The 25767-nt window shown below is 34.7% G+C and overlaps 2 protein-coding genes across 10 annotated transcripts in view; one reads left to right on the top strand and one right to left on the bottom strand.

The window, feature by feature from the left end:
- Positions 1–25767, top strand: part of ringer (tubulin polymerization-promoting protein ringmaker) — a 35039-nt gene that overhangs the window by 6216 nt on the left and 3056 nt on the right. The window contains exon 5 of one of the 6 annotated variants that reach the window (XM_011059824.2): positions 13459–13706. The exons of the other annotated variants lie outside the window; for them this stretch is intronic. Within the exon in view, the coding sequence (XP_011058126.1) occupies positions 13459–13466 (8 nt within the window). The 3' untranslated portion in view covers positions 13467–13706. Of the gene's footprint in view, positions 1–13458; positions 13707–25767 lie in introns of those variants that run through there. 6 annotated transcript variants of the gene reach the window in all.
- rols (zinc-RING finger and ankyrin repeat domain-containing protein rolling pebbles) lies at positions 366–25383 on the bottom strand. 4 transcript variants are annotated; one of them, XM_087407095.1, is made up of 16 exons: positions 25193–25383; positions 17232–18211; positions 8053–8426; positions 7681–7801; positions 7456–7599; positions 7188–7325; positions 5232–6247; positions 4880–5158; positions 4324–4767; positions 3999–4205; positions 3293–3559; positions 2917–3212; positions 2365–2813; positions 1952–2253; positions 1459–1872; positions 366–1354 (listed from the first exon to the last, which is right to left on the bottom strand). In XM_087407095.1, the coding sequence occupies exons 2-16, from the start codon at positions 17287–17289 to the stop codon at positions 1052–1054; spliced, it is 4812 nt and encodes a 1603-aa protein (XP_087263221.1). In that variant the 5' UTR covers positions 17290–18211; positions 25193–25383; the 3' UTR covers positions 366–1051. The 4 variants fall into 4 exon arrangements, with proteins under 4 accessions (XP_087263221.1, XP_011058121.1, XP_087263227.1 ...); XM_011059819.2 differs by lacking the exon at positions 25193–25383 and having other exon boundaries at positions 5232–5566; positions 5657–6247; positions 17232–18675; XM_087407101.1 differs by lacking the exon at positions 17232–18211.

Genomic DNA, 25767 nt, shown 5'->3' with positions numbered 1-25767 from the left:
TTTCGAGTGTAAAAGCACAATTCGATACTTTGATCACTACATATGTACAAGCTAGCTAATTCTCGTTAGTTTTCTCTCTCTCTCTCTCTCTCTCTCTCTCTCTCTCTCTCTCTCTCTACACATACACACACACACAAAATTAGTTAAGAATATTATTTATTTTTTAATGTTGAAATGTTATTTATTTTTCTAATAACTGTAACATTTAAATATTTAAAGATAACGTCTAACGGGAATATAAGGAAAAATTGATTTTAAATTGATTAAATATGTACCTATTCTGTTAATTCGGTTATCATCATTTCATGTTTGGCAAGATGCAAGCATAAATATTGTTGCGAGATTAAATATCAAAAAGAAAATCCTTTTCTTGTCTTATAAAGTCGAACTTGATTTTTGTCTGGAGTGAAAATTTCTGTGATTATTCTATATACGAAAAATATGAAAAATGTTTAATGTATTTGATTCATAATTATACGTTTAATACATTAATGAATATATGTATACATACATATACATATATATGTATATATATATGCGTATTGTGCTATGATTCCATTTATAAAAATATAAAATACTATGTGATAAGTCACAATTAAATAGTTTAAGTTAGACTGATCTAAAACCAATTACTATAATATTCTGGAATAATAAAAGATCACATGTATATACGTTTGTATAAATGTATACATACATATATACATACATATAAATATATAAGATATATAAAAAAAATCATCACGCTCACGTGTATACCAAAACATTGCAAAACATCAATAATTAAAAAGCGAGTTATAAATATTTATTAATATCACGCGAATCATTTAATAATTATATTCTTAACATTGCTCATCTTTTTTTAGTATCAGCATCTCGAATTTCGATTGTTAAACTACTTTAGGAAGATTCAAACTTGAATAAAGTTTGTTGCCGTTTTCTAAATCCGTCCTTCGTGTCATGAATTCATGATAATATTATCGTAAATTATTATTATTATTATGTGTAAATTGAATAGGTATAATTTATTTGACTGCTCTCTAATCAAATATCATTACAATTCAGTAAGAGTATTCACTGATGCCCGAAGACGAGATTTAGCGATATAATCATCATGTTCTTTGTTGGTCCCAGCATCATTCATTCGACAGACAATCTCATCTTTCAAAGTTACAAGCACTCTACGATCTTGTTTGTTGTGAACTGGTGCGTTTTGAAGAGCTTCCTGAACATCCAATAGAGCATCTTCGAACATGCTTAGATCTACGCGCGCTTTAGCTCTAGCGTAGAACGCTTCATAAGAAATGGGTCGGATGCTAAGAGCTTCGTTAGCGAGTTCAATAGCTTCGGTACATTCCTGTTAAAGAATCACGTTATTGTTCATAAAAGTAATATAAATTTGTCATTGTGAACAATTAGGCCTATATATAAACATCTAAAAAACTATAATAGATTACTAACGTTCATCTTGCGTTTGCATCGGCTCAGATTTAGAAGAAAGTTCATATGAAGTTGTGTAAAAGTTTGAAGCATCATATGACTTTGCTCCTGTCCTTGGCAATCTTCTTCTGGCGAAGTTGGAAATTTTCTAAGAGCATATGCATATCGATGCGATGCTTCTTTCAGTCTATTCTTTCGATATAAAACATTGCCATCTTCCAAAAGTTTATTTAGTAGAATTATTAAGACGTCTGGTTTTCCTGCTGCCATGGCCCATGTAGCGGGACCGAGTTTAGCACCACGACGTAAGAAACATTGAACTACTGGTATATTGCGACATCCGATTGCTCGGTCTAGAGGTCGCATACCGTGGAGATCAACATGTTCCACCGCGGCTCCCTTTTCAAGTAACAGTTGTACTAGCTTTGGATTACCCTGTATATATTTTGATAAACATTAGATCGCGAAAGTAATACACGATAACATGGGTTGTGTATACGAGAGAAAGATTTACCTGGAATGCAGCTAAATCCAAAGGAGTTCTACCAGAGTTGTCACTTGTATTGATATCAGAACCGCGATCGAGCAACATTTGTACGGCAGTTATGCGTCCCCTGACGCAAGCCCAACTGAGAGCGGTGAGTCCCTCTTTGTCTTTTGTTTTTAAAATTGATCCTTTATCGAGGAATAGCTCAAGTAGATTAATGTGACCTTCGCATGCGGCCAACATTAAAGCAGTACGACCAGCGAGATCACGTTGTTCTAGAAGTGATATAGTTTCGTCCGATACTGTGTCCATACTGCTGGACAAATTTCCTATGAAATAATGTAACAATCACATAACTGTTCTTATACATAATTGACATAATCGAATCCATAATAATTTGAAAATGATCTCAAGTTATATTTAAAAAGAGAAAAACAAACCTTGCAAAAGTCGTTCAGCGGTACCCCAATGTCCCTCTTTGGCGGCGAGCATAAGAGGAGAAAGACCTTTCGTGTTTACAACTAGAGGATTGGCACCGCGAGCTAAAAGCGCAGAAACCGTCGCAGTCGAACCGTTTGCAGCGGAAATCGTTAGAGCGGTCTCGCCTATCAATGTATCAGGACGATCTATGATCACTTCTGCCATATCTAAAAGATACTCTACAACCGCTTCATGACCTTGTGACGCAGCCGCGACAACAGCTTGTTGGGCGGCTTCTTCTCTATTTATTTCTAAAACGCCACTTTCTGCTTTACTTTCACTGGTTGGTATCCAATCGCAAGCAAGAAGATATCCAACCACGGATAATCTTCCGTGTCTTGCCGCATGCACCAGAGAACATTGGCCAGCCATATCTACATGTCCTAATGAGGCTCCAGCGGCGGCCAATCTGTTAAGTACAGATATAACAATAAATAAATAATCACATTGTTCAATATATATGTATATATACGTTATTTGAGCAATATATTATGTACAAGATATTGATATACCTTCTAACAACGTCACAATGTCCCCGGGCAGCTGCCAGCGATAGCGCGGTACAACCTTGGCTGTTGGTCAATTCGACGTCGGCACCAAACTCAAGGAGAAGAGACACCATCTCGACGGAACCTTCATGCGCGTACATGCACAGAGCCGGTGCGTTACCTAAATACTCAGTAATGTGATTCGGTGATGCACCTGCCAGCAGGAGCAATCGCGATACCTTCACATTTGGGCTATAAATGTTTCGAAGTGTGCACAATGCCGAGGAAATGCATTCGGTCGATAAAGTCAGCCAAATTGCCTGAGGATTAATGGAGTTCAATTAAGCTACACTTCTACATTATCCTCGATTACTATATCTTGTATTGATTGTAAACATACTTGTAAATCGCGCGAAGGCCAGCATGGAGCTACACCTCTATAAACGTGTGCCTTTAATACATGGTGACCTAGTTCTAAAGCTTTGTCACCATCCAATGGCGCTTGAAGGCGAGATAGTCTGAATGCTATTGCCGCATGACCAAGTCTGTAGTCACACAGGAATTTTGTTGATTCTCCCTCATCTCTTCTCATTAACCATTCCCTGAACGATGGATGGAAAAACATGTATGTATTGTCCAAGCGTTTCACAAGAAAGCCAGAGAGCATCTAATAAGAAAAAATGATATCATTATATTTAATGAATACGCGAGAATTGATATAACATTTATATAACACATTGTGCACAGTCTGTAACTGTTAAATTATACGTATATATTGACAAGTAATCATGTGTCTACAAGTATAATAATATGTAAGAACATTTATCAATTCAAGATAAAATAATTTGCGCACACATTTATTTGTTTAATTATTTTTAATAAATCTAAATTGTAATATATATTATCATTATTAAATTATTTATTATATTATTTTTGCAACTTACATTGTTTTTGCACCGTCAGTAAAAAAACAAAGACAGAGAGAAAAAAAGAGTTAGAAAATTACACATTATATTCATTTAAAAATAATTCATTATGAACCACATAACACATACACATATACACACAGTTATAGCACTATATATTAAATTATTTAATATATTTACCTTAAATCTCTGTAAAAAATCATCCCATGAAATAAAATGATCTATATTTAATGAATTGATGGAATAGAAAATTTCAGGTAGAGTCAGTGGATATAGAGCTGCCAGACAAACAGCCAGAAGAGGTTGTACTTTGTCGAATGATGCTGCCGTAGGGAATCTCAAGTTAAAATGTAATTGAAAGATCTGTGCGAGAGAAACTGGTAATACCTAAGAGGTAAAATAGTTTGTTATAAATTTTATTCTGTTTATAATATTGCCAAGATAATAATAGCGATATAATTGTAATTATGGTTAAAATAGAGATGAAGATTATGATTGCACATACCTTATAACTCGCAGATTTGGCGACTAAATGCCCACTCTCGATAAGATCGAGCGTCAACTTAGCAAAGAGAAAACTACCTCTGGCTAGAGCGAGCAAATGTGAAGAGAATCTTGTCTGATTCGCACTGCACGAGGATTCTGCCTTGCCATTTACCGACGCAGTTACATTTGATTGAATGGAAGGACTTTGCGTTAATCTATAACCGACGTAATCAGATAAATCCTTCGCGATGCTGTTACTGATCGCATCATTCGTAGTCTTGTCTAACGAGATTCTTGTATATGGTAATTGTTTTGCGCAATCCAGCAACTGTGTCCTGACCGTGCAAACGATTTTTAACCAACTGGGAATGTTAGGTGCGTGCCTCGTTAGGAAAGAAGCTATAGTGTCACCTCTGTCCGGTCTGTGATACTCCGCTTCGCAAAAGGCATCAATCAATATTACCTGAAAAAAAAAATATATCGAACGTCCGCAACGTAGCATAACACTTATCGAGCTTATGTTAATATGTTTACTCGTCAGTGAAAAAACAGTTGTAGCTATTTTGTTTACCTACCATATTCGAAGCTGGCAATCTATTGGCTTTCTTCAGAGTCAAAAGCGGTTCAATAATACCTCTCGAAAGCGCGAGATCTGGATCAACTGTACATTCCCTTTGTGACAATGAGCCTTGAAGATGGGGTTCGGACAACAGGTATTCCCTATATGAGATCAATTGAGGAGCCTGGCAAAGTTGTGCCGCTAACGAATGAATTAAATCTGGGACTAGGCAGGTACTATTATTGTCGGCTTGACAAAAGTGATAAGCCACAACGTGTGATGCTAATTCGCGCACCTATAATTCGATATAACTGATTTGTATCTTTTCTATAAAGTTTCGAAGTTGTAATAAATGCTGGTAATCGCACCTTTTCGTTAGTATGCCGAATATTAGCTCGTAGGGTAGCGTTAGTATTCTGTTTCTCTCTATCGTCGCATTCCTCATTCACTTCCGCAGATCTTGGCTGTTCTCTCCTTCTTCCGAAACAACTATGTTCCACCAATTGCAAGACGAGTGCAGTTTTTCCCGTGCCTGGCGATCCGGAAATCAAAATGCCAGGACTGGAGCCATTGATCACGGATTCTAATTCTTGTAACAACCACTGTCGTCCTGCGAAAAGTGGGTCTTCTTCTAATAAAGGCACCTCGAAGAATAATGGCTTCAGATTTAACTGCGTTGAACTATGATGTTGAATGAAACGTACTAAAATGAACAAGATATGGATCTTTATCATATATGTATTCGCGAATATGTTGTATATTTGAATTCGAGCGGATAAAGAATAAGTATTACATTTTGCATCCATTGAACCTTTAGCGTTGCTAGTTCTCCCCGATCTTCGGACACAAGATCGTCTGTTTTTCAATTGGCCGAGCTCGTCAGTTTGACCCACTTGTGTGGCATTGACAGAATGTCTTCTAGGCACGAGTGGACTAGAGCTACCGTTCGAGAGGCCTGATACTGATACGGACATAGACATGGACATTGACGTGGATGCGGATAACGATGTAGAAATGGATGCCAGGCTACCAGCACTATCGCAGTCTCTGCAGGACTTAGTCTTCCCCTTGACCTTGGTTTTCGGCTTGACAGGACATCGCAGTGCCGCCGCGGCCTCCGCTTCACTCGACGTGCCCGTCAAAGTTGACACTGGGCTCGTATTCGTTGATGCCAATGTCTGCGTTTCGAAGCTAGTCAGGCTACTGAAGGAAGCTGCAGAGCTATCATGCCCTTGTATCGGAGTTCGCGAAGGACATGCGCTTGATTCCACGCTCGCGTTTGCCCGATTAGATCCCAATAACAGACCCAATCTCATGTATAAATCTGATTGTGACGATTTCCTGGTTTTCGAAGATAACGGTTTCACGCAACCACCCTCATCGTCTGCGAAAGAAAAAAGTTAATTAGACGATATATAAATATAAAAAAACTGATATAGAATCTACGAATCCAAATAGTGCTGACCGAGACTGCAAAAGTGCTTCGTGCGGTGTATCTAAAAGTTAAATAATTCACGGGCAAAACGAAAATCACACTTTACTAATTGTAAGATACGTTTAGGCGGATATATTATCGTTTATCGAAATGCCATTTTAAGTTGAGGTAAACTACTATCAAAAGTTGCGATCTCTCAAACGCAAGTTGTGCAGTTATCACTTGTAAACATTGTATGTTGGTGAATTTTTATTTTATCCGTCTAAACGTATCGTTTATAATGCAACGTATTGAACACTCTGCAAAAGGTGAGAAATCAAATGCTAAACCCAAGCATAATTATCGACAATATAAATAACAAAAAATTTTAAGAATAGCACATCCATTGAGATATATGTCTTATCGATTTTTATTCAGAAGTTTTCAATCTATTCTATAACTCTTTAACAATACTCATTACAAAAATGGACGAGTTTTAATAAATTTGAATAAATACCGATTTAATTTGGAAACCAATAATAACAATAAAAAATGCGGGTGCATTTATAAAAGATGTGACATAATTATTTGTTTTTTTTTTTATTAAAAAAGGATAAAAGTATGACTCGGCATTCTAATGAAAGCAATTCGTACAATAAAATAAAAACTAGTGACGATAAAAACTAGTGATAAGAATAATTACAAATTATGTATCATGCTTCTAATAAGAAATTCTACGAAAGAGAGGTGTTATCGGAAAGGAATTATTTTTTTCTCAGTACAGGAAATGTACAAAAGACGCGAGCTTATGCTCGCGTTCGTGACAGCTTTTATTCCTTTATATTCATTCGCAAACTCTAAGCATCTCAAACGTAGCGATACAGCATCAAATTTTAAAAACTCTTCCTGCCTGCAATTCTATTCGTCGAACTGATGAGCTGATTCAACCCGTCGTTAGCCGTGCCTTGACTACTGCTCCACAGAGACTTGATTTTTCCCAAAACAACACCAGGCCATCTCGCTTTTCCTTCCATGGACGAAGTCCAAACTATATGTATGCGTGCAATTTTGATATTATCAAGTATACTTTACACGACTTGAGTCACGAAATTTTCTCTTTGAGAGAAGAGCGGAACAAACATACAGAGTTGATTTAATAATAAGAAAAAAATAGGTACCTGATAAAGCGGAAGGATTATCATTTATGATCGGTTCAGGTGAGGATGCCGTATGTCTCGAAGATTTCTGGACAGCAAAGGAACTTCTGAGCACTTTTGGGTTGAGGAAAAATCTTCTTCGTTGATTCGGTGGCGTGGGACAGCCTACGGTATCATAATTTTACATTTTTAATCTTCGTTGCATTTTGATACAAGAACTAGATTTGATTGTATGTTTTGACGTACTTTGCGACATTTTGAATTTTTGTCGATCTTGAAAAACAGAAGAAACTGGAAGTGGCGAAGCCTTGCTTTTCAAGTTCTTGGCTACTGTTATCAACGAGAGGTTTTCTGCTTCGCCTCGCTGCTGAAAATAAAGTAAGAAATAGATGAGTTCGTGCGAAATACTATTGCATGGACTTGTGCGACCAGTATAATAAATGAGGAAATAACATGGAAAAATTGCTTCCTCTTCTAGCATTTGTTCTTTCTTTCTGCAAAGACATAATACAAACGTACAACATCGTTTAACACGTTTAAGAATACAATACATTGAAGAGAAGGAAAAACAGCAATTTAACGCGTTATTTCATCTTTCTCCGACGACAAAAGGCTTACGTGTAAAACTTGCGACGGCAGATTAGCTCTCGTGGTGATCTTGGTGCGTAACCTGGGGCTGCCGCAGAGGGAATTCACCGTCGATGACTCATCGAGCCAACCATCCGTAGGCGCAAAGGTGGACAGTGGAACCGAGGAAACGTTTCTAAGAGATAGTTCTTCCAACCCATCGTCGTCGTCGTCATTGAGTTCGTAGCCACGCAAGCAGAGTGGACAGACCTCGCTGCGAAATAGACAGGAGTAGCAGCGTTCATGACCGCAGGAATCAATCAGGCGACGCTTTTTGCCCTTGTCGAACGGCATTTCACAGGATGGGCACGTAGATCCACCCAGCATCCCCGTCGATTCGACCAACGCTCGTATCTGCGCCAAATCTACAAAGAGCACAGTATCATTTCATTTCTTGATAATACTTTCTCTCTCTCTCTCTCTTCCTCTTTCGGAAATAATAGAATTGTATTTTATTTAAAAATCCAATTCCAAGAGCTTCCACCATTCAGGAGATATAAAAAAATAAGTATAAAGTATAAAAAACAAGAATACAGGCTCATCTATTGTGAATAAATTGAATAAAATTTAGTATTAAAAATAATATAAGAAAAGGCTCAAACAATTTATAAAATTAACATAATGAGAAATAGGCTACGAGCGAAGCAAGGGTTTGATGCTATATTATTAAAAAATTTAGTATGTCGGTTAGTGAAGAAAGATACGTTCTTTCAACGATGCTCGTTGATCACGCGAAAATAAATCAAGTAACGCGAATCCGAGGCACTATTATATATAATGAAACATTCTATTGTAGAAAGTAAGGTCAAGAAATTTCGCACGCGCGTTTCTCTTGATAGTGACCTTTTTTTAGTGCTTCATGAACGATATTATATTCACTCGATTAAGGCTTAAAGACCACGAGAATTTTTTTGCACGTAGTTGCGTTTAGGGGCCGATTCTGTAAGTCCAGATCTGCAACAGGTTTTTAAGTCTTAAGCCGTAACAGATTGACGAATTATAGTCAATTATTTTCCTCGCATTACTCCTCGCATCGACTGTAATTGGTCAATTTCTTACGGCTCAAGGCTTAAAACACCTATTGTAGATCTGGACTAACTCTTAACAACAGTCGTTGCGCAGATATTAAGTAGAGTAAAAAGGCTGCGCAATGGCATCAACAATTATCGTTATAAGAGTTACAAAAATCGACTCCTTAGTTTCGCCAAATATATTTAACAATATTTGTATCGCGCTTTGCGATCAAGCATCAATTAATCCGGAAAGAATCCGGCCAAATGTGGAAAATCGCATAGTGAAGACGCGCATCAGTGCACTTGTACGGTATAGACGTCCAAAGAACACGGAGGAGGTCGAAAAGAGAGATAAATGTGTGAAAATTAATATTAATCCCTTTACGACGAATAAAGTGCGGCAAACGGGGAAATGGAAAAGAAGATGAGAGGAGAAAAGAAGGAAGTCGCACGACCTCTCATGCCGGTAACTCCGCGTGAGGCAGGTGCAACTCGACGCGGCGCGACGCAGAGGATCGCCTGGGTTACCGTAAGCTGGGTCAACGCACTTGCGAGTCTGGTTGCGCGTGGTGCGCGTCGCAGAGACCTCGCTTCTCGTTTTCTCAGAAGGAAGACTTCACTGACTCACACATCTCTCAGTCGTAGGATCCAGTTTCCACTATTATATTGTGCTTCGTCTCACGTCGTCTCACGTCGATCTCGCGTCGATCCCGAGTCGATAAATGCCAATCGACGTCTATAGGATCATCTCGCGATATCCAGTCAGTTAGATTCATCCGCACTTTGCAATACACGATTATTTATATTGTATTTTATTACTTTTATCAATTATTATTATAAACTAATTATTTATGTTTAAATTTTCTTATTCTACGTCTTTCTTATACTCTCGTGTAGACATAATATACATTATTCTTTTATTCTAGTTTAAATATCATATTTCTTTATTTCTATTAGTTTAGTTTTAAACATTAACGTAGTATATACACTACTCTTCCCTAATACAGCTGTGTTTAATCGATTATTTCACAATCTGTTTAAACAAAAAGAAACCGGTAACTTTAAATCAAGCGTAAAAAGTTGCTTCCTTTCGGTATCGCATTATCGTTAAACGCAATCGATTCGTTTTGCTAACGTCAGTGAAACGCAATCTCTCATGATCGATAATTCTGTAGAACAACAATAAAATGATCGTAAATATTATTTAGCACGGTAGAACCTTTTGTACGGCCATCTCGCGTCATTAAGTATTCTTGAGAGTCTGCATGGAAAGAACTTCGCCCACTTCGAGCCATCTGCGTTCAGTCATCAATCATATATAATTTGTAGATACCTAATAATGGTATTAAAAAAAGTATTAAAAAAAAAAGTAAGTTTATAGATCTTCAAACCTCCATCGAAAGTAGTTCTGTATTGTTCATCTTGAATGTCTTCATTTTGTCATCTATGTTCACGATGCTTTCATGCTTAAGATTTTTTTATTTGGACGTGACTCCTAGAATTCTTGTTTTTATTATTACCATCTTCTAAAGATTTTTTTTGTGTCCAAGCTGTGATATAGGAGTTGATGATCTCACTAATTATAATATCAATATTGTTAATCCTTTATTACTTCTTAAAGCGCGAATATAGTCCATGTTAATAAGACATGATCTCTTCATTGTAGCAAAACGTATAATAGCAAAGAAAAAGGTGCTATTAAAGAATATTACTGTATATGTGTGTGTGTGTGTGTGTGTGTGTAAGAATGGTACTCATACTGTAGACTGCTACGCTCATATTATGTCGATCTTTAGTATCTAGGATACGCTAAATACTTTTCTAATGACATATAGATATCTTCTAAGCATAGCAATGACGTATTTGTCGTGTTTGATTCGAATGATGAGCCATCGAACAAATAAAATGATATCGTTAGGAAGTGAGAACTATTTTGAGAAGAGAGGAAGTTATTTTTTTTTTTAATACTAGTATTATTATCTACAAAATTATACATGCTTAATGACTAGACACGGATAATCCAAAATCTTTATGAAAATGAGCAAAGTTCTTTGTACAATCGCGTTGAACAATATTGTCTAGATGAGAATTCATTCATCCGTTTCTTTTCTTTCAAAATGACGACGAAACACAACATGTCTCGACCTCGATGTAGCGAAAACGGGGGCGATTGAAGCCCGTTCGCCAAGAGGGAAAACCAAGTGGAACGGACCAAAGCGACGTCCAGACCAACCAGAGACCACCTGTTGACTGATCTGCTGGTCAGCTTCTCCGTCTCCACTTCCGTTCTTCACACGTTCCCATATAGATGACCCGATTCAATATACTGAACCATAAACCATTGTTTTCTCGTTTAACATAAATAATAATATCAGCGCAATTTAAAATTCATGCCATCTTTGTTTTTTTTTTGCATTAACTCATATTTAAAATTACAAGACAAAAAAAATATAATTTATTAATTAATAATACATTTTAGCTAATTTACTCCCTTATTTTCTTCCGATAATATTTCAATGGATTTGAAATATCTGTCTCATTTTCAATGGTACTAGGAAAAATGCAAGGTATCTCTAAGATTTAAAAAATTAAAAGATAAAACAAAAAAACAGGAAACGGGACTAATAAATCTGAATAATAATATAAGAATGATAAAAGATGGAGGCCATCGAATGGAGAACATTAGTTATATCTGGTCGTCGTTTCGGTTTCGACGAGTCACGTGTATTAATCGTTATTTGGTGCTCAGAAAAGTGAGAGAAAGTTACTCTACCGAGGTGCTCGCCTACAGTCCTGTCGTATTTAAATCCTGTCGGTAGCTTCGATATACCGGGAGGCTATGAAATATCGCGATACTACTCACAATACATCATAGCGTTTCTCAAAAGTAGATTATAAACGTTCAATAACGTTGTAAAATTTAAAATTAACATAAACAAACGCAATTGTACGTTGCCTCACATTTACACCTATAAATGAGATCTAAAACGAAAAAAAAGTAAAAATCGAAAAATTTAATAAAATTAATGCAATGGAAAATTGATCAACGTCTAGAGCAAGGTTGCTGGATTGTTTTTAATTTCTCATCTCAATTGGAATTTATTTTAATTGTTTTCAACGAAACATAATACTGTTCATGTTGCGACGCCGTCGCTGATAAGATATACTAACAAGATATATTAGATAACAGAAACCTATGGATTTTATGCCTTATGATAGACTAAATAAATAAAGAAAAAAATGTTTGTACTTATCATTTAGCCGCGCTCTTTTCTACATCAGAAAATTGCGACACAACGTGACATTTTGCTTTTATAATTATCAATGTATTTTGTAACGTGAAATATCTTTATATATAACTGCGCTAAAATTATTCTTTCCTTTATAGACGCGAGATTCTCTCTTCCTTTTTCTCAAATAACATAATATAACTTCAACACAGATTTTCAAGCTTATCTGTCGTCTCGTTTATAAATATTTATACATTTAAAGTTTGCATGGTCTCCTCAAATATGAATGCAAATATTAATTTAGATAACGGCGTTGTCTTACGTATGTAGACCCGCCTTAAATGCAATTTCTAAATAAATGTGATTTTCGCGATAAACAAATCACGAGGCTTGCAAAGTGAATGAAATAATTAGGTAATAAAATGCAATAATTATATTTAATTTTTTTATTATCTTAAATTCTTGTTATTAGCTTTAACTTTAAGGAAGAAAAATTTCTGAACGCACTATGAAATTATCTTAACCATGTCTACTGAATATATTTGAACAGATTAAATCAAATGTTAATTTCGATCGCTGTTTGCTGGGTACTTTCGTATGCCATTAATTTGTAAAATCTCTTTCGTTTATGACTCAGCTAATGCACTACACAGCTTCCACTGTCAATTTTTTTATTCCAATTGATTGGTGAGATTATTTCGGATTCTTTCGATATGATTACGTACTTGTTTTTCGAAAGTAATATTCTAAATTCCGATAATATTTTAATAAATAGATTGAGCCAAAGGCGTCAGTATCTCTCTCGATATTTGCATTATTTTAAGTCAAGATCGTATTCTTCAAACGTATATTAATAATATTTGTTTCAATTTTAAAATTTATCTATTACCAAATATAAGCTCAGTGCCATTATCATTTCTTTTATCACATATATTGGGAAATGTGTCGTTGTGCAACATATGTGATTGTGCTCCACTTTCTCCTTTCATGGTTCACACAATTGACACAATTCCGCTCAACGCGGAATTTGAGTAAAGAACAGATAAAGATTTTAAATAAATTATAATAATGTTCAATTTCTTTCGGTATAAAAAAATAATAAGTAAATATCAATACATATATATATATGTCTAATGGATACAGTGGTTTTACAGGTTCTTGATTCTTAGAATGGATAGCCAGACGCGACACGATTCATTGATCGTAAGACTGCTGGTCGCCGCCTCGCTATTTTACGTATTTCTCACTTACGAGACAACCGCCCACAGCATATATAGATTTGCAATACTGCGTCATAATATTTCGTAAATATAATTATATGAGAAAGAAAATTTTTGCTTATCACAGATTAAAAATAAATTTTAAATTATTATTTATTAATAAATTACAAGTCTATTGTTGACTGTTTAGCCTTTATTTTTAAGAAATTAAAAAATCTTCTTCTAGAAAGATTTAAGGAATGTTTAGTATAATAATATATTATTTGGTGATAAAAATTTAGATAACACATCGCATGTTCAATACACTTCTTTACACCCCAGATTTATGTTATATATAAAATACATATTTATACATAAGAGATTTGTAAGAAAAGACATTTTCTTAACTTCTGATTGGTCCAGAAAGTAAAGTTTTCGATGCGACGAGAAAGTGAGTCACACAATTAACACCGTGAGATCACCGTGTATATACCTCTTTCAAGACTTATTTCGCGCGTATGTAAAATTCAAATGCTGCATTCACGGATTATCAAGAATCTCTTTCGACAAAGAAAATTCGTCAATCATGAAAAAGTAATTTGACTATATAATCAGACGTTCTATGTTTGCACTGGCAAAGTTACAGGTTGAAAGAACTCTGCATCTTTCGTTTTCTTTATCTGCAGCTTGACGAAGCGCGTAAAACAGGTATACGAGTTTTGCGCGGATGTAATACGTGACGAAAGCATGTACAATTATAAATACGAGTTATGTTGGAGCGTTATAGTAAATTCGAATCCCTTTTTCACAAGACATATTGCTTCTTGAGGTGCACCTCTCGAACGAACTATTTCAACTGACCTACTTGTGTTATCGATGTATGATCGTAGTTTTCATTATAATATAAAATATGTTTGGAATAGATACGATAACACACAAACATGCGCACACACTCACGCACACATATTTTTAAAAAATATATCGTATTTTTTAAATTCATTGTATCATCACCATGTATTGATACATGCATGTATGTGCATCAATATTTATAATTTGTTTATATATATATATATATATATATAAAATATTACTATATATATATATATATTACAATATTTATAATTTGTTTATATATATATATTACAGAAATTTATATTGAAATAATTAAAATTTGTAAATATATTCAATAAGATATGTAGATGGGTATAAGTTTTAGATGCAAGTGATAGAGAAAGTTAGACGTTGTTGTATTCAGGGCAAGGTGCGCGTTACAGGTGTGTGCATTTCGTAACGATGTATTGCAAGCTGTCGTGGGACATTAGTGAATACAACCTATGGTTTTCCATATTCAACAAACATGCGTTTGAATTGCGCGAGAAAGATTTCTTCTAAAGACTAATTTTGCATACAAGTAATAAAATTATCATATCAAGATCTATTATTTATCTTTCTTGCTACGTATTTATAAGTTTAGTTTATAAATTAGTATTTTCTTCATAACTTTATTTTAATTAAATTCTTTTGATCCGCAGAGGATGTAATAGATAATGTAAGTGTCAGCTTAAAAAAGTTCTTCTTTCATGAAATATCTATATTAGACCAAATAATAAAAAAAAAAAATAAAATTTCAATGCCTGCATTTGCGTCATAGTTAATGAATCCGTCTATTCACGATACACGTCAAGTTGTATTTCAAAGTTAAAATATCATTTGTTTTTTAAATTTATTGAAATCTATTTTTTTATTCTGTCATATTTAAAAGGAACGTAAAAATTCTTCCTGAGTGCAAATAAAATGAAGCAATAACGATGCGGCGTCAGAGCGATATCGGTGATAAACTGAAAGCATGTCGAATCTCAAGAAGGCTTTTCTTGGCTTCGCTCTAAAGTTAATTCCGTCTTCCGATAGTAGCGGCGTCTTATCTGCAAGTCGACCATCGACGCGTGTCTTTGTGTGGTCTAATACAACCGGCTAAATACAACTAAGTGAATATCAAGCAAAGCATTTTCCCTTTCTACCTTTTTTTCCCCTCGCAAAGTAATTGCATCGTGTTAAACCCGGTAATACATTAAGTAAAAAATAATTATTTCTAATTTAATCCTGTATATGTCATTTTTTTTTCTTTTTTTGGAAAAGTTTTCTTTTCAAAAATTGTTAATTATAGTATCACTATAATTTCATTAGAATTGTATCTCGCAATAATAAATAACGCAATAACAAATGCATTAAGACTTGCAATTTTAAATTATATATATTCTATTCTATTTTATACCATTTTATAAACTTCATCGTTATATTATTCTATATTATCTATTTTAAATTTTCGACGTAATAAATTCTTGATCTCACGTAAAATATTCATTTATATCTGTGTGTAATATGGAATATTTATATCTTCTTACGTTCCATGAATACTTGCGTACTCATATATTCAATATATATTTTATAACAGATCACATTTAATTTATCTTTGGTTTCTCCGAAATCAAGTCGATATCAATCTGACTCATTTTCGATTGAATTTTATTGTAGAAGCTTCTAAGCGTGACATACGGTGACAAACATGATTTCGAAATAATTTATTTTAATAAAAACCAGTTCGCTACAGGCAAGTATACACATATATATTATATATATATATATTATATATAATACAAACATGAAAACGGAAGTGTTCCATTCGAGAGAGCATCAAATATCCATGTATTTAAAATACAGATGGTAACACACGTCAATTTCCCACAGTTTTAATTTACACTTTTATTCATCATCAAGTTGAATCTTGTGGCGTTTAGCTCAAATTAAAAACTACTATTATTCTATAACAAAATGAGACGCAGAACTTTTGTTGTCTTGTTTTTATTTTGCTGTTTTTGTTTTTATTAACGTTTGACAATAGCTTATTAAACTTACAATTAGTCATAAATTAAACTTACATTGTTAAATTATTTTTTAAGATACTACTGTCTTTCCTAAAAAGATCACTTTAACATTCTACATATTATTTCTATTATTTTATTACATATAAAAAGTTTAATAATTTTCATAAAAAATGTTAATCCAATCTTCTTACATAATATTGTTATCAGAACCGTAGCATGCGTGTTTAACAAAGTTTCATGTAAAGTTTAATCGCGTTTCTAGTAATTAATGTGTGACAGCGCGATTTAAGTGCCAGAGAATCAATGCGATTGAACCGTGCACGATGAGTAAATTCTCTCTCTCTCTCTCTCTCTCTCTCTCTCTCTCTCTCTCTCTCTCTCTCTCTCTCTCTCTCTCTCTCTCGATAATTAATTTTGTTGCAAATGTTGAGAATATCAATAATGTCATTGATACATCTCGTTAATTAACTCGAAAGATAACATATATATGCTAACAAAAAAAAGGTTTAATTATTATAGTCTGTTATTTCATTAGAACTGTCACACGATATCTAGTAAAAAATACTACGCGAGAGTAAAAAGTAAAAATTTGCAATTTCTAGAATACACAAGTACAAGACTAAAACATAAAATCTATTATAATTCTATACACATTTTGAATGAATAAATTTTAATCCATTCACACAAGTTTAATGTACCTGGAAACTTTACTTTCTAAAATAATTTAATCTTCGCAAAAGTCGAAAACGGGAATAATTTTGCGACTGTGTTGAAAGAAAAATAACGGGTAAATTTAGAAGGAAACATTAAGAATAGACAATGCAGAGAGTAAATTAAAGCACTTACCTAGCACGGAGAGGCTAAGACCAGAGCTAGGGCGAGGCGATCTGTCGGGGGGCGCCATGTCGCTTCTCTCTCTCTCTCTCTCTCTCTCTCTTTCTTTCTCACTTTCCTTCTTTCTTACACTCTCTTAGCTTCGTACAAATGTCTCTTTCTTATTCTTTTTCACACGCAGAAATTCTCGTACATCGCATGGTGTAATACACTCGAGTCACATCACGCACAACACATACTCACAAACTGGAGCAGCGAACAGAGAGTAACGCGCATACGGTTGATGGAGAGATACGGAACGCGCACCTGACAGTCGCCTGAATCGCCGACTTGCGGCTATGGAGCACGTACGGTGAGCGGGGGTGGGTACCAGTGAGTAGCAGTGAGTAGAGAAGCTACGCGATCTCGCCGGGGCTTCCGATGCATCTCGCGTCGTGGTCATCCTCTTTTTTTCATCTTTGTTCTTTCTGTTTCTTTATGTGTATTTCTTTTTTATTTAATTTTTCTTTTTTTCAAACATTGGCGAGACGTCGAACGCGGAAACACGCAACGAAGGTTCGTCGCGCACTGACTGTCAGTAGTGGCAGTAGTACCAGTGACTGCTAGGCAGTGCTGGCTGCTCGGCTTCGGCCGAGCGCGAGGCGCGAGCGCAGCGCGAAGTAACGAAGCGCAGCGCGCAGCGCAACGCAGCGCGGTTGAACGTGATGGTTGGGCCTGGTTGGCTTGGCTGATTGGCCGGCGCGGCGGCCCCAGCAGGTCGACTGGCTTGGTCGACCGCCGCGCTGGTGACCGCTCCGACAACTTTGCCGATCCTCACGGTCGTTCTTTCACAAGCGTTTTCTATCTCCGTCTTTCTTTTTCTTTCTTTTCCTCTCGATTCGCTCTATCAATCTGTCTCCCTCGCGCCGCGCTAGAGCAGTGCAGAAGAGAACGTGTGCGTACTGCGTTCCTTAGCCACGCTCAGATTGCCGCCAAATCTTCTGCTCTGACGCCTTACGTTATGTGTACATATACATTTTACTATAATTATATTGTAACAAAACTTGGTCACGGGCGATTTTGTTAAAATTCTATGAGAGAGAAAGGTGTATATATATATATATATAAAACTGCAATCTCTCTGTATTTGTATGCATTGTTTATACTGTCACACTCTGTAATTCTCTAATTAAAAAATTATGGAGTGAGATAGTTATGTATAAGTATATGCAGGGATAGTATGTAGACCTTTTTCTACCTCGCAGGATTTTAACAAAATCATTCTTAGCCAGAGTCTGTTACAGAGTCTCTAGTGCTTACCATGGAAGTTACCACTTTCCGATTTTCTAAGTGCCATAAAATATGCCGTTTTGTTAATCTTGCCACTAGCAAAATTTTCTATGTGAAAAATATCTTTGGAAAAGAAATTAATGAAGCGAAAGCGACCATTAGATTTACTCTACACATATATAAATACAATATATATATATAATTATATATATATATATATATATATATATACATAGTGGTGTACACTTTATTAAATTTGATGATATAGGATACATAAGAACGTCGTATCTAGCAATAAGAGAATAAAATTATCTTTCATGAGTATCATAATAATTCTTAGATACGCTCACATTTATAAATGATCGCATTGGATATGTACAGCGAATGAGAAAGGATATTCAACGAGCCAACGAGCTTCCTTGTGCGATATAAGTGCCTCCGCGCTCTCTAGGATCGCATTTAGCGTTTGTATTCGCAAAACATTACTTTCTACTTTCACATCCTAGTCTAATATACGATCTTTATATGTGCGTATTACTGTACATTTTTTCCTTTACGTCGGAAGGTCATCAGGAATCCAAAGGAATCCCTGGACAATATTGAACAGCTCCGACGATCATAACGAAAAAGAGAAAGGATACGTCGAGAAAGCTGGTGTGCACTCATTCTGTTTTTTTTTTGTTCCATCTTCGATTCAGCCGACGATGTCAAGTGGTAAATCCCTTGCGATCATGTAGCTTTCTGATCAATGAATTCTTTTCAAATCGGTAATTATATCGATATAGGGAAAGATATCGGATGATATCGGTTTGATTGGACGCTAGCTTTTTTCGAGATTTTCTTGAATGGCAAAAATATATGTATATGATATAAAACATTGTTTTTATATATTCTTTCACTCGTACTTTTTCTAAAAATGAAAATAGCCAACATTTTTACATTTTTTAATGTCATTTAGATTTCTTGTGTAAATTGGAAGGTGGTATCGGACGAATAAATGCGACTGGTGATGTGATCTGACTATATACACTAAAAAAAGAAGTGTTTAATTTTAAGTTAAAATGTTTTGTTCTTGTCACCATTTTTGAAACACTTAAAGATGTTTTAGTTTCAAACTTTTTCAATAAACAAAACACTATGTATTTGAATTTTTTTATGATCTCTTATAAGTCCACCTTTTTTAACGCAACTCTTGTTGCAAGTTTGCGATGCAAAGTTAAAAGACTAACAATGAGATAGCAACAAAGGGATAACCACTCTTGAATTTCGATGTACAATCTATCAGAAATCCGTTGAATTTCTTGTAATAAAGTCCGACGAAGTTTGATAAAATCCAATGAAATCCGATGAAGTCCGATAGAGTCCAATGTTCGATAAAATTCAGTGAAGTCCAATCTAGTCCGGTGACGTCCGATAAATTCCTCAAAGTTCGACAAATTTATAAATGCCTCGAAGTCTGATGAAATCAGGCAAAGTCTGGTAAAGTCTTGAAGTTCGAAGTCCAGGTGTACATTTATTTTCTAAGTGGTTACTTTGGATAGAAACGCACCGCTAATTTCTAACAAGCTGATCATTTGTTTTATAAGTTGATTTGACTGATGTACATATAAATCTGATCTGTAGTGCGAATGATGGAAGAAGCTATCACGAAGACAATAATACGATGAATTTAAGGATCCTGTATTTGTGGAAGATTTTACGTCTTAAATCGTCTATAAAATAAAAAAAAAATCTAAGATAAAAATTATATTTTAAGAAGAAAAAAGGGAAAAAATTTACTAAATTAAGAAAAAGATTCATGGATTCAATTTCTTGTTTTTCAGAAGTTTGTATCGAAAAAGAATAGTAGTTTCGATCAATACTTACACGTGTCAAGATATTTATTGCAGTATAGATATTTATTACAGTCGCGGATAATAATTAATTTAAATGCAACATTCACGCTCGAATCCTGCTAAAACACAATAATTTTGCTGCGGTTCTATGTCAAATTTTATTCGTTAATTTTATTCATTGAAAATAAAATGTCCTATCGCATTTGTAGTTGATATGATCGTTTCCAAAATTTTAATTGATCAACAATTAATTTGACTGATGACGATCGATCGAATAGATGTTTTGAGATAAAGAAAAAAGTAAGTTGCTCGATATAAAGTAGTTACATGTATACTATTATAAAAGCTCGGAAAAAGCCGTGTATTAGCAAATTAGCGAATTAGCAATGCAGTTGATTTTGCGTCGTCGATGGTAGTCGACGTGCAAACCGTATAGATGTACATTGTTGTACCTTTCTACGTAGGCTAGGGCAGGATACGGGTGGGCGGACCGGGGCCAGAATCGGGACCATAGTGATGCGATTCAAGCAAGCAGAGCCCATGTTGAAAACGAGTATCGGTAATTAAACGGGCACCTCGCTCGACAGACTCATCATTAAAAACAACAACGACAACGACAATTTTCCCTCACCGCACGTCACGCTCCGCTCGTTTCGTTTCTGCCTCGAAGCGCAGACTGCAGAGACGTGATGTCGCACAGTCACGACGTTATTACAAGATGAGTATATTTCGCTCACAATTATTTAAAATGAAATTAATTCAATTAAATCGATCAATTTAAATGCGATTTCTGTAAGCTATACATTTGTAGAACGAAAAAAAAAAGGAAGAGAGATAGATTGGAAATTTTGTTCATTTACAGAGAGATCGAATATATAATAGATTCTTCATTAATTTTTTGGATTATATTAATTTAAAATTTAAAAGTTAAAAATCTTTAAATTTCGCACAATGCGATGTAAATTTTTATAGTCAATCTCGCCGTAATGATAGTGAGACTGTATGTATCGTGATAAAGCATAGAAGATTCCGTACCTCGGCAAGTGTGCTGTAAAACGGACCTTATACGGACCTTATACGGATCCCGACGCAAAGTTCAGTCTCGAGCAAAAAGAACCGTTGCGTCGCACTGTATAATATATAATACGCGTTCGGTGCATCTTGCAAGCAGCACTCTCAGAAAATATCAACATTCAGTGTTTTAATGATAAAATGTAGTAACTCCTTGTTTTATGAGTAATTTTATATATACACATTTTATGTATACATACACTGAAAAAAGCAGTGTTTAATTTTAAGATATTAAAATGTTTTGTTCTTGTTTCCATTTTTTAAATACTAAAAACTAAAATATTTTAGTTTTAAACTTTTCAATAAACAAAACACTACGTGTTCAAATTGAAAAAAAAAACACTATATATTTTAAATTCAAAGAGTAGTGTTTTGTTTATGGAAAAAGTTGAAAACTAAAACATCTTTAAGTATTTCAAAAATGGAAACAAGAACAAAGCATTTTAATAAAAATAAACTTCTTAAAATTAAACTTCTTTTTATATTTTGTTTTATTTAATTTAAATACAGAAAATACAGAAAAAGTGATATTTAAGGGAAAAAAACTATTTAGAAACTTCATTTTTCATCTTTCCTTACAAAACATTAAAGATCAAAAATCAATCCTGCAAAATATTGCATTTTAATAATCAATCTTCAACGTTTATAACAATAATTTCTGTGTTTATTCGTGATAATGTAACATGTAGCATGACCAACGCATGATGTCGGACAGCATTTTACAAGACCGAAAATTATTCGCGTTATTTGAGTTAAAGCTTGGTCGGCGTATCATAGGTACAATTGGATGCGTAGGCAACGTCAAATGTTAAATCGTTCCATTAATCGTCACGATAGGAGACGATGTGACAAGATTACTCGCCCACGACTGAATTTCCTGTAAGACTGATGAAAACGTGCAGCTTAATCATAATTGCGGATTTAATAATAATCACGACGATTAAGCGAGCAAGCGAGAGAGGGAGAGAGAGAGAGAGAGAGAGAGAGAGAGAGAGAGAGAGAGAGATATGAAATAAGTTTAAATCCCGATAACTATTCGCAACGTTTGCTATTTTTAAAAGATTGGGAACGAATACGCAATCCAGACGATAATAATCAACTATTATCGGATATCAGTGACAATACAGATATGTGAAAAGACGAATATATAAAAATATTGTCAGTCAATGGAAAGAAAAGGAAACGTAATCATCGTCAACATTTATCTCCATCTCCATCATGCCATCATCTCTTGAAAGTTTATAAACCGCAGCTACGAATAAAACGAACGAACAGGTGCATTAAATCAGTTGCCTGTTTATAGAGTTTACTAATAAACGTCTTAGCTGCAATCACAAGATTTCTCCCGTATTGACAGTATTTGTTATATTTTTATCGTGACGCGACATTAATAAATGTGAAAGTGGAAATATGCCATAATTAATCATGGAATATTGTGACAAATCATGTAATAATTATTACTAAAAAATTATTAAATTTTTAATTGTCACTTTGTCATTGTCATGTGTTATTGGCATATATATGTTTCATTATCAGTTTCATGTTTAAATTTTGCGATATAGAATAATTAAAAACTATCCGTTTTTCTAACAGAGACGTAACTTTGATTTTGACTTTAATCTTTTATATTTCTTTCATATTTGATTCTAAATCTATCATAATATTTTTAACATCAACAGAGATTTAAAATATATGTACTTAAATACGTTTCATCACATTTCATCACCTTAGTTATGAATATATTACGGAAAGGGAACTTATTTAATAAAGTTGATATTATATTTATATTATAATTTCTATCACAATATACGTCTTCAAACAAATCTGCTGTTTGGAAATCATTAAAGTTTTGATTTTTGCAATTGCATGAATTACTATGTTAACAGTTTAAATTTATACCAGCTTTCGCGTCAACAATTGCTTTGTGGATTTCATATTACCGCGCAATAATGCGATTTCTGCGAAAATTATAGACTAGTCGTTAGAGAATTTCACGTTTCTATTTTTACGTTATTTACTGCCAGTCTCTAAATTATACTTGAAATGCTATCGAGTAGACCGGTATTCATAGTCGATTCTTTTTGAAACTATCTTAAGTACAGTCTTAAGACGTCACAAGTCAATCACAGAACAGTATTAGCAATTTATTAGACATTACTTTATTAGCATTAAGGCATTACTGAATTAGGTGCTACTTAAGACAATCTTGAAATACCAAAATATTAATTTAAAATTATAAATTATATGTTATTTATTATATGTTATTATATGTTATTTATTATATGTTATGTTTATTATAATTATAAATTATATATTAATTTTAAATATAAATTTAATTTTCAATAGTTTGTATATGAGTGCGTTCCGATACGCATGAAGCGCATGATGCATCATTTATTTTTGTTGTTCACCAAATAAAGAAAGGTAAAAGATATATCATGCATAATTCGGAACACACCTTATGACACTCGCTGTGATAGAGTTTCAAAAGAACTTTTGATATGCAATGCTTTAATAAAGAAATGAAAATTTCTTATTAAAGAAATTTTTCTTAGAGAGAGAATTTTAAAGTCTTATAAAATTTTAAATTTTGAAGGGAATATATGTATTTATATAGGCTCTGACACTGTGATTTTCTCAATTCTCGAATAAGAGAATAGGTATCGAATTCTTCGCATTCCAGACTGGTCTAAGAACGAAGCAATTTCTTCCTCTTTGAGAGAAGGTTAATCATAGAAGGGGAACGAACAAATTTTCTAAACCACGTCAATTTGCAGGTAGACGTAGAAATAGAATTCAAAAACCCTCTCGCCCGAGTTCTTGTTCCCCCGCGGGCTGTTCGTTAAATTGGTTTTAAGAGTTTAGGGTCAGCGGACGAAATCGAGCTGAGGAAGATTTGTCAAAGAAGGTAAAGCTTAGAAAAGAAAAATGTATTCTCGGAGAGACAGAGAGAGAGAGAGAGAGAGAGAGAGACAGGGAGGAACAGAGAATTATTCGTAAACCTTTGTATGAATGGAAGCTAAGTGATCTAGGATAAACGCATCAACTTTTTCAAATTATTCAATTCAAACTCGCAAAGTAACTCTTAAAAATAACTAAGAACGAGTAAAGGTAGAAGAGGTTCGTAAGAAATCCCTACTTCCGCTGTCATAGAGTTTCCCGTGTCAGTGTCCTGTAACGCTAGTGCGATGCAAGGTACGTAGATCAGCTCGAGAATCCTCTCATGATAGAGTCGATGGAACGATAAAACGGGGTACCCTGTTCGCCCACGTAGCATTTACACGCAAATTCTACGTACCTACATATTATATGTGAGCGTGATTTTGCGTGTGTGTAGAACGAACGAGCAGTAGAGACGCGCGAAGGATGCACACCGGTTTTTCACTGGATTATTACATTATTTGCAATCAAACGCGTATTAAATTTCATACGTAAATTGTACAACGTAGGCGATCAACACGATGACACTTTTCCATTGTTGTAATGTAACGTAAATGTCGATGCTCTTTGCGATTTGCATCCGAAACATTGTTCACCACATATTAATTAATATTTAACATCGATTTTCCTTAAACTCTTATAAACTAATATGTGCCCACACGATAGCAAAACGAAGCGACAATTGTTTTCACATGTTTGTAACTAGATTAGATCAAAGGAATTTCACACGTTTACGTATAAATTATTATTATTTAATCACACGTATTTCATCGATATGTATTTTAGAAATAATATGTAACGTGTTACTTTTTTTTAGTAACATAGAAACGTCGAAATACCATATAGCATTTAGCTTACCAAAATGGCACGTTTAAATTCACGTTACTCCAGAGGCAGACACGGAGAGATACACGGAGGCAATGCATTCGCTCTCGCCTACGCACGTCGCGACACTCTTGTCTGCTCCCCAGAAAGTTCATTCATTCGCTCGTATCCTTCTTTCATTCAAAGTCTGATACACTTGAATCATGAAACCACATCGCGTCGGGGCGAGTACGAGGCTCGTAGATAACCATGCGCGCGTGCACGTGCTCATGTTATCGCTCTCAGAAATACATACGTGATGTGTGTACGCATTGTAGCTCGACCATAGTCTTACGTCTTACTTTGTGATTATTGTCTCGAGGGGAGTTCTCCCAATCTCTCTACGTTCTATCGCTCTTCCCTCCTCTCCCGGCAATTATTCGCTTATCTGTCCATTTCCTGTCTCGTCAAATAGCCCGAGATCAACGATACGGTCAAATCTTCCTTAAAGACTTCTCGTAGAATTTTAGTTGAGTTAAAACATAATGTTCTTACAAGATGACAATTAGAAAGGGACGATACATTTTTTAACTCTCTAGAGATTAATAGTATCTATTACAGAACGCAAC

The sequence above is a fragment of the Acromyrmex echinatior genome, chromosome 1 (genome assembly GCF_024713525.1).
Source record: "Acromyrmex echinatior isolate Ae372 chromosome 1, ASM2471352v2, whole genome shotgun sequence".
NCBI lineage: Eukaryota > Metazoa > Arthropoda > Insecta > Hymenoptera > Formicidae > Acromyrmex > Acromyrmex echinatior.
The sequence above is the reverse complement of the archived record's forward strand: the minus strand, read 5'-3'. Positions and strand labels throughout refer to the sequence as shown.

Excerpts from the sequence above, each read along its gene's own strand:
- rols (XM_087407095.1), bottom strand. The coding sequence starts at position 17,289 with ATGGCGCCCCCCGACAGATCGCCTCGCCCTAGCTCTGGTCTTAGCCTC. Across the intron at positions 6,248-7,187 it reads TTCGACGAATAGAATTGCAG|ACGATGAGGGTGGTTGCGTG; the intron begins GCAGGAAGAGTT and ends TTTCTTTCGCAG. Across the intron at positions 4,206-4,323 it reads CCAAATCTGCGAGTTATAAG|GTATTACCAGTTTCTCTCGC; the intron begins GTATGTGCAATC and ends TTTACCTCTTAG.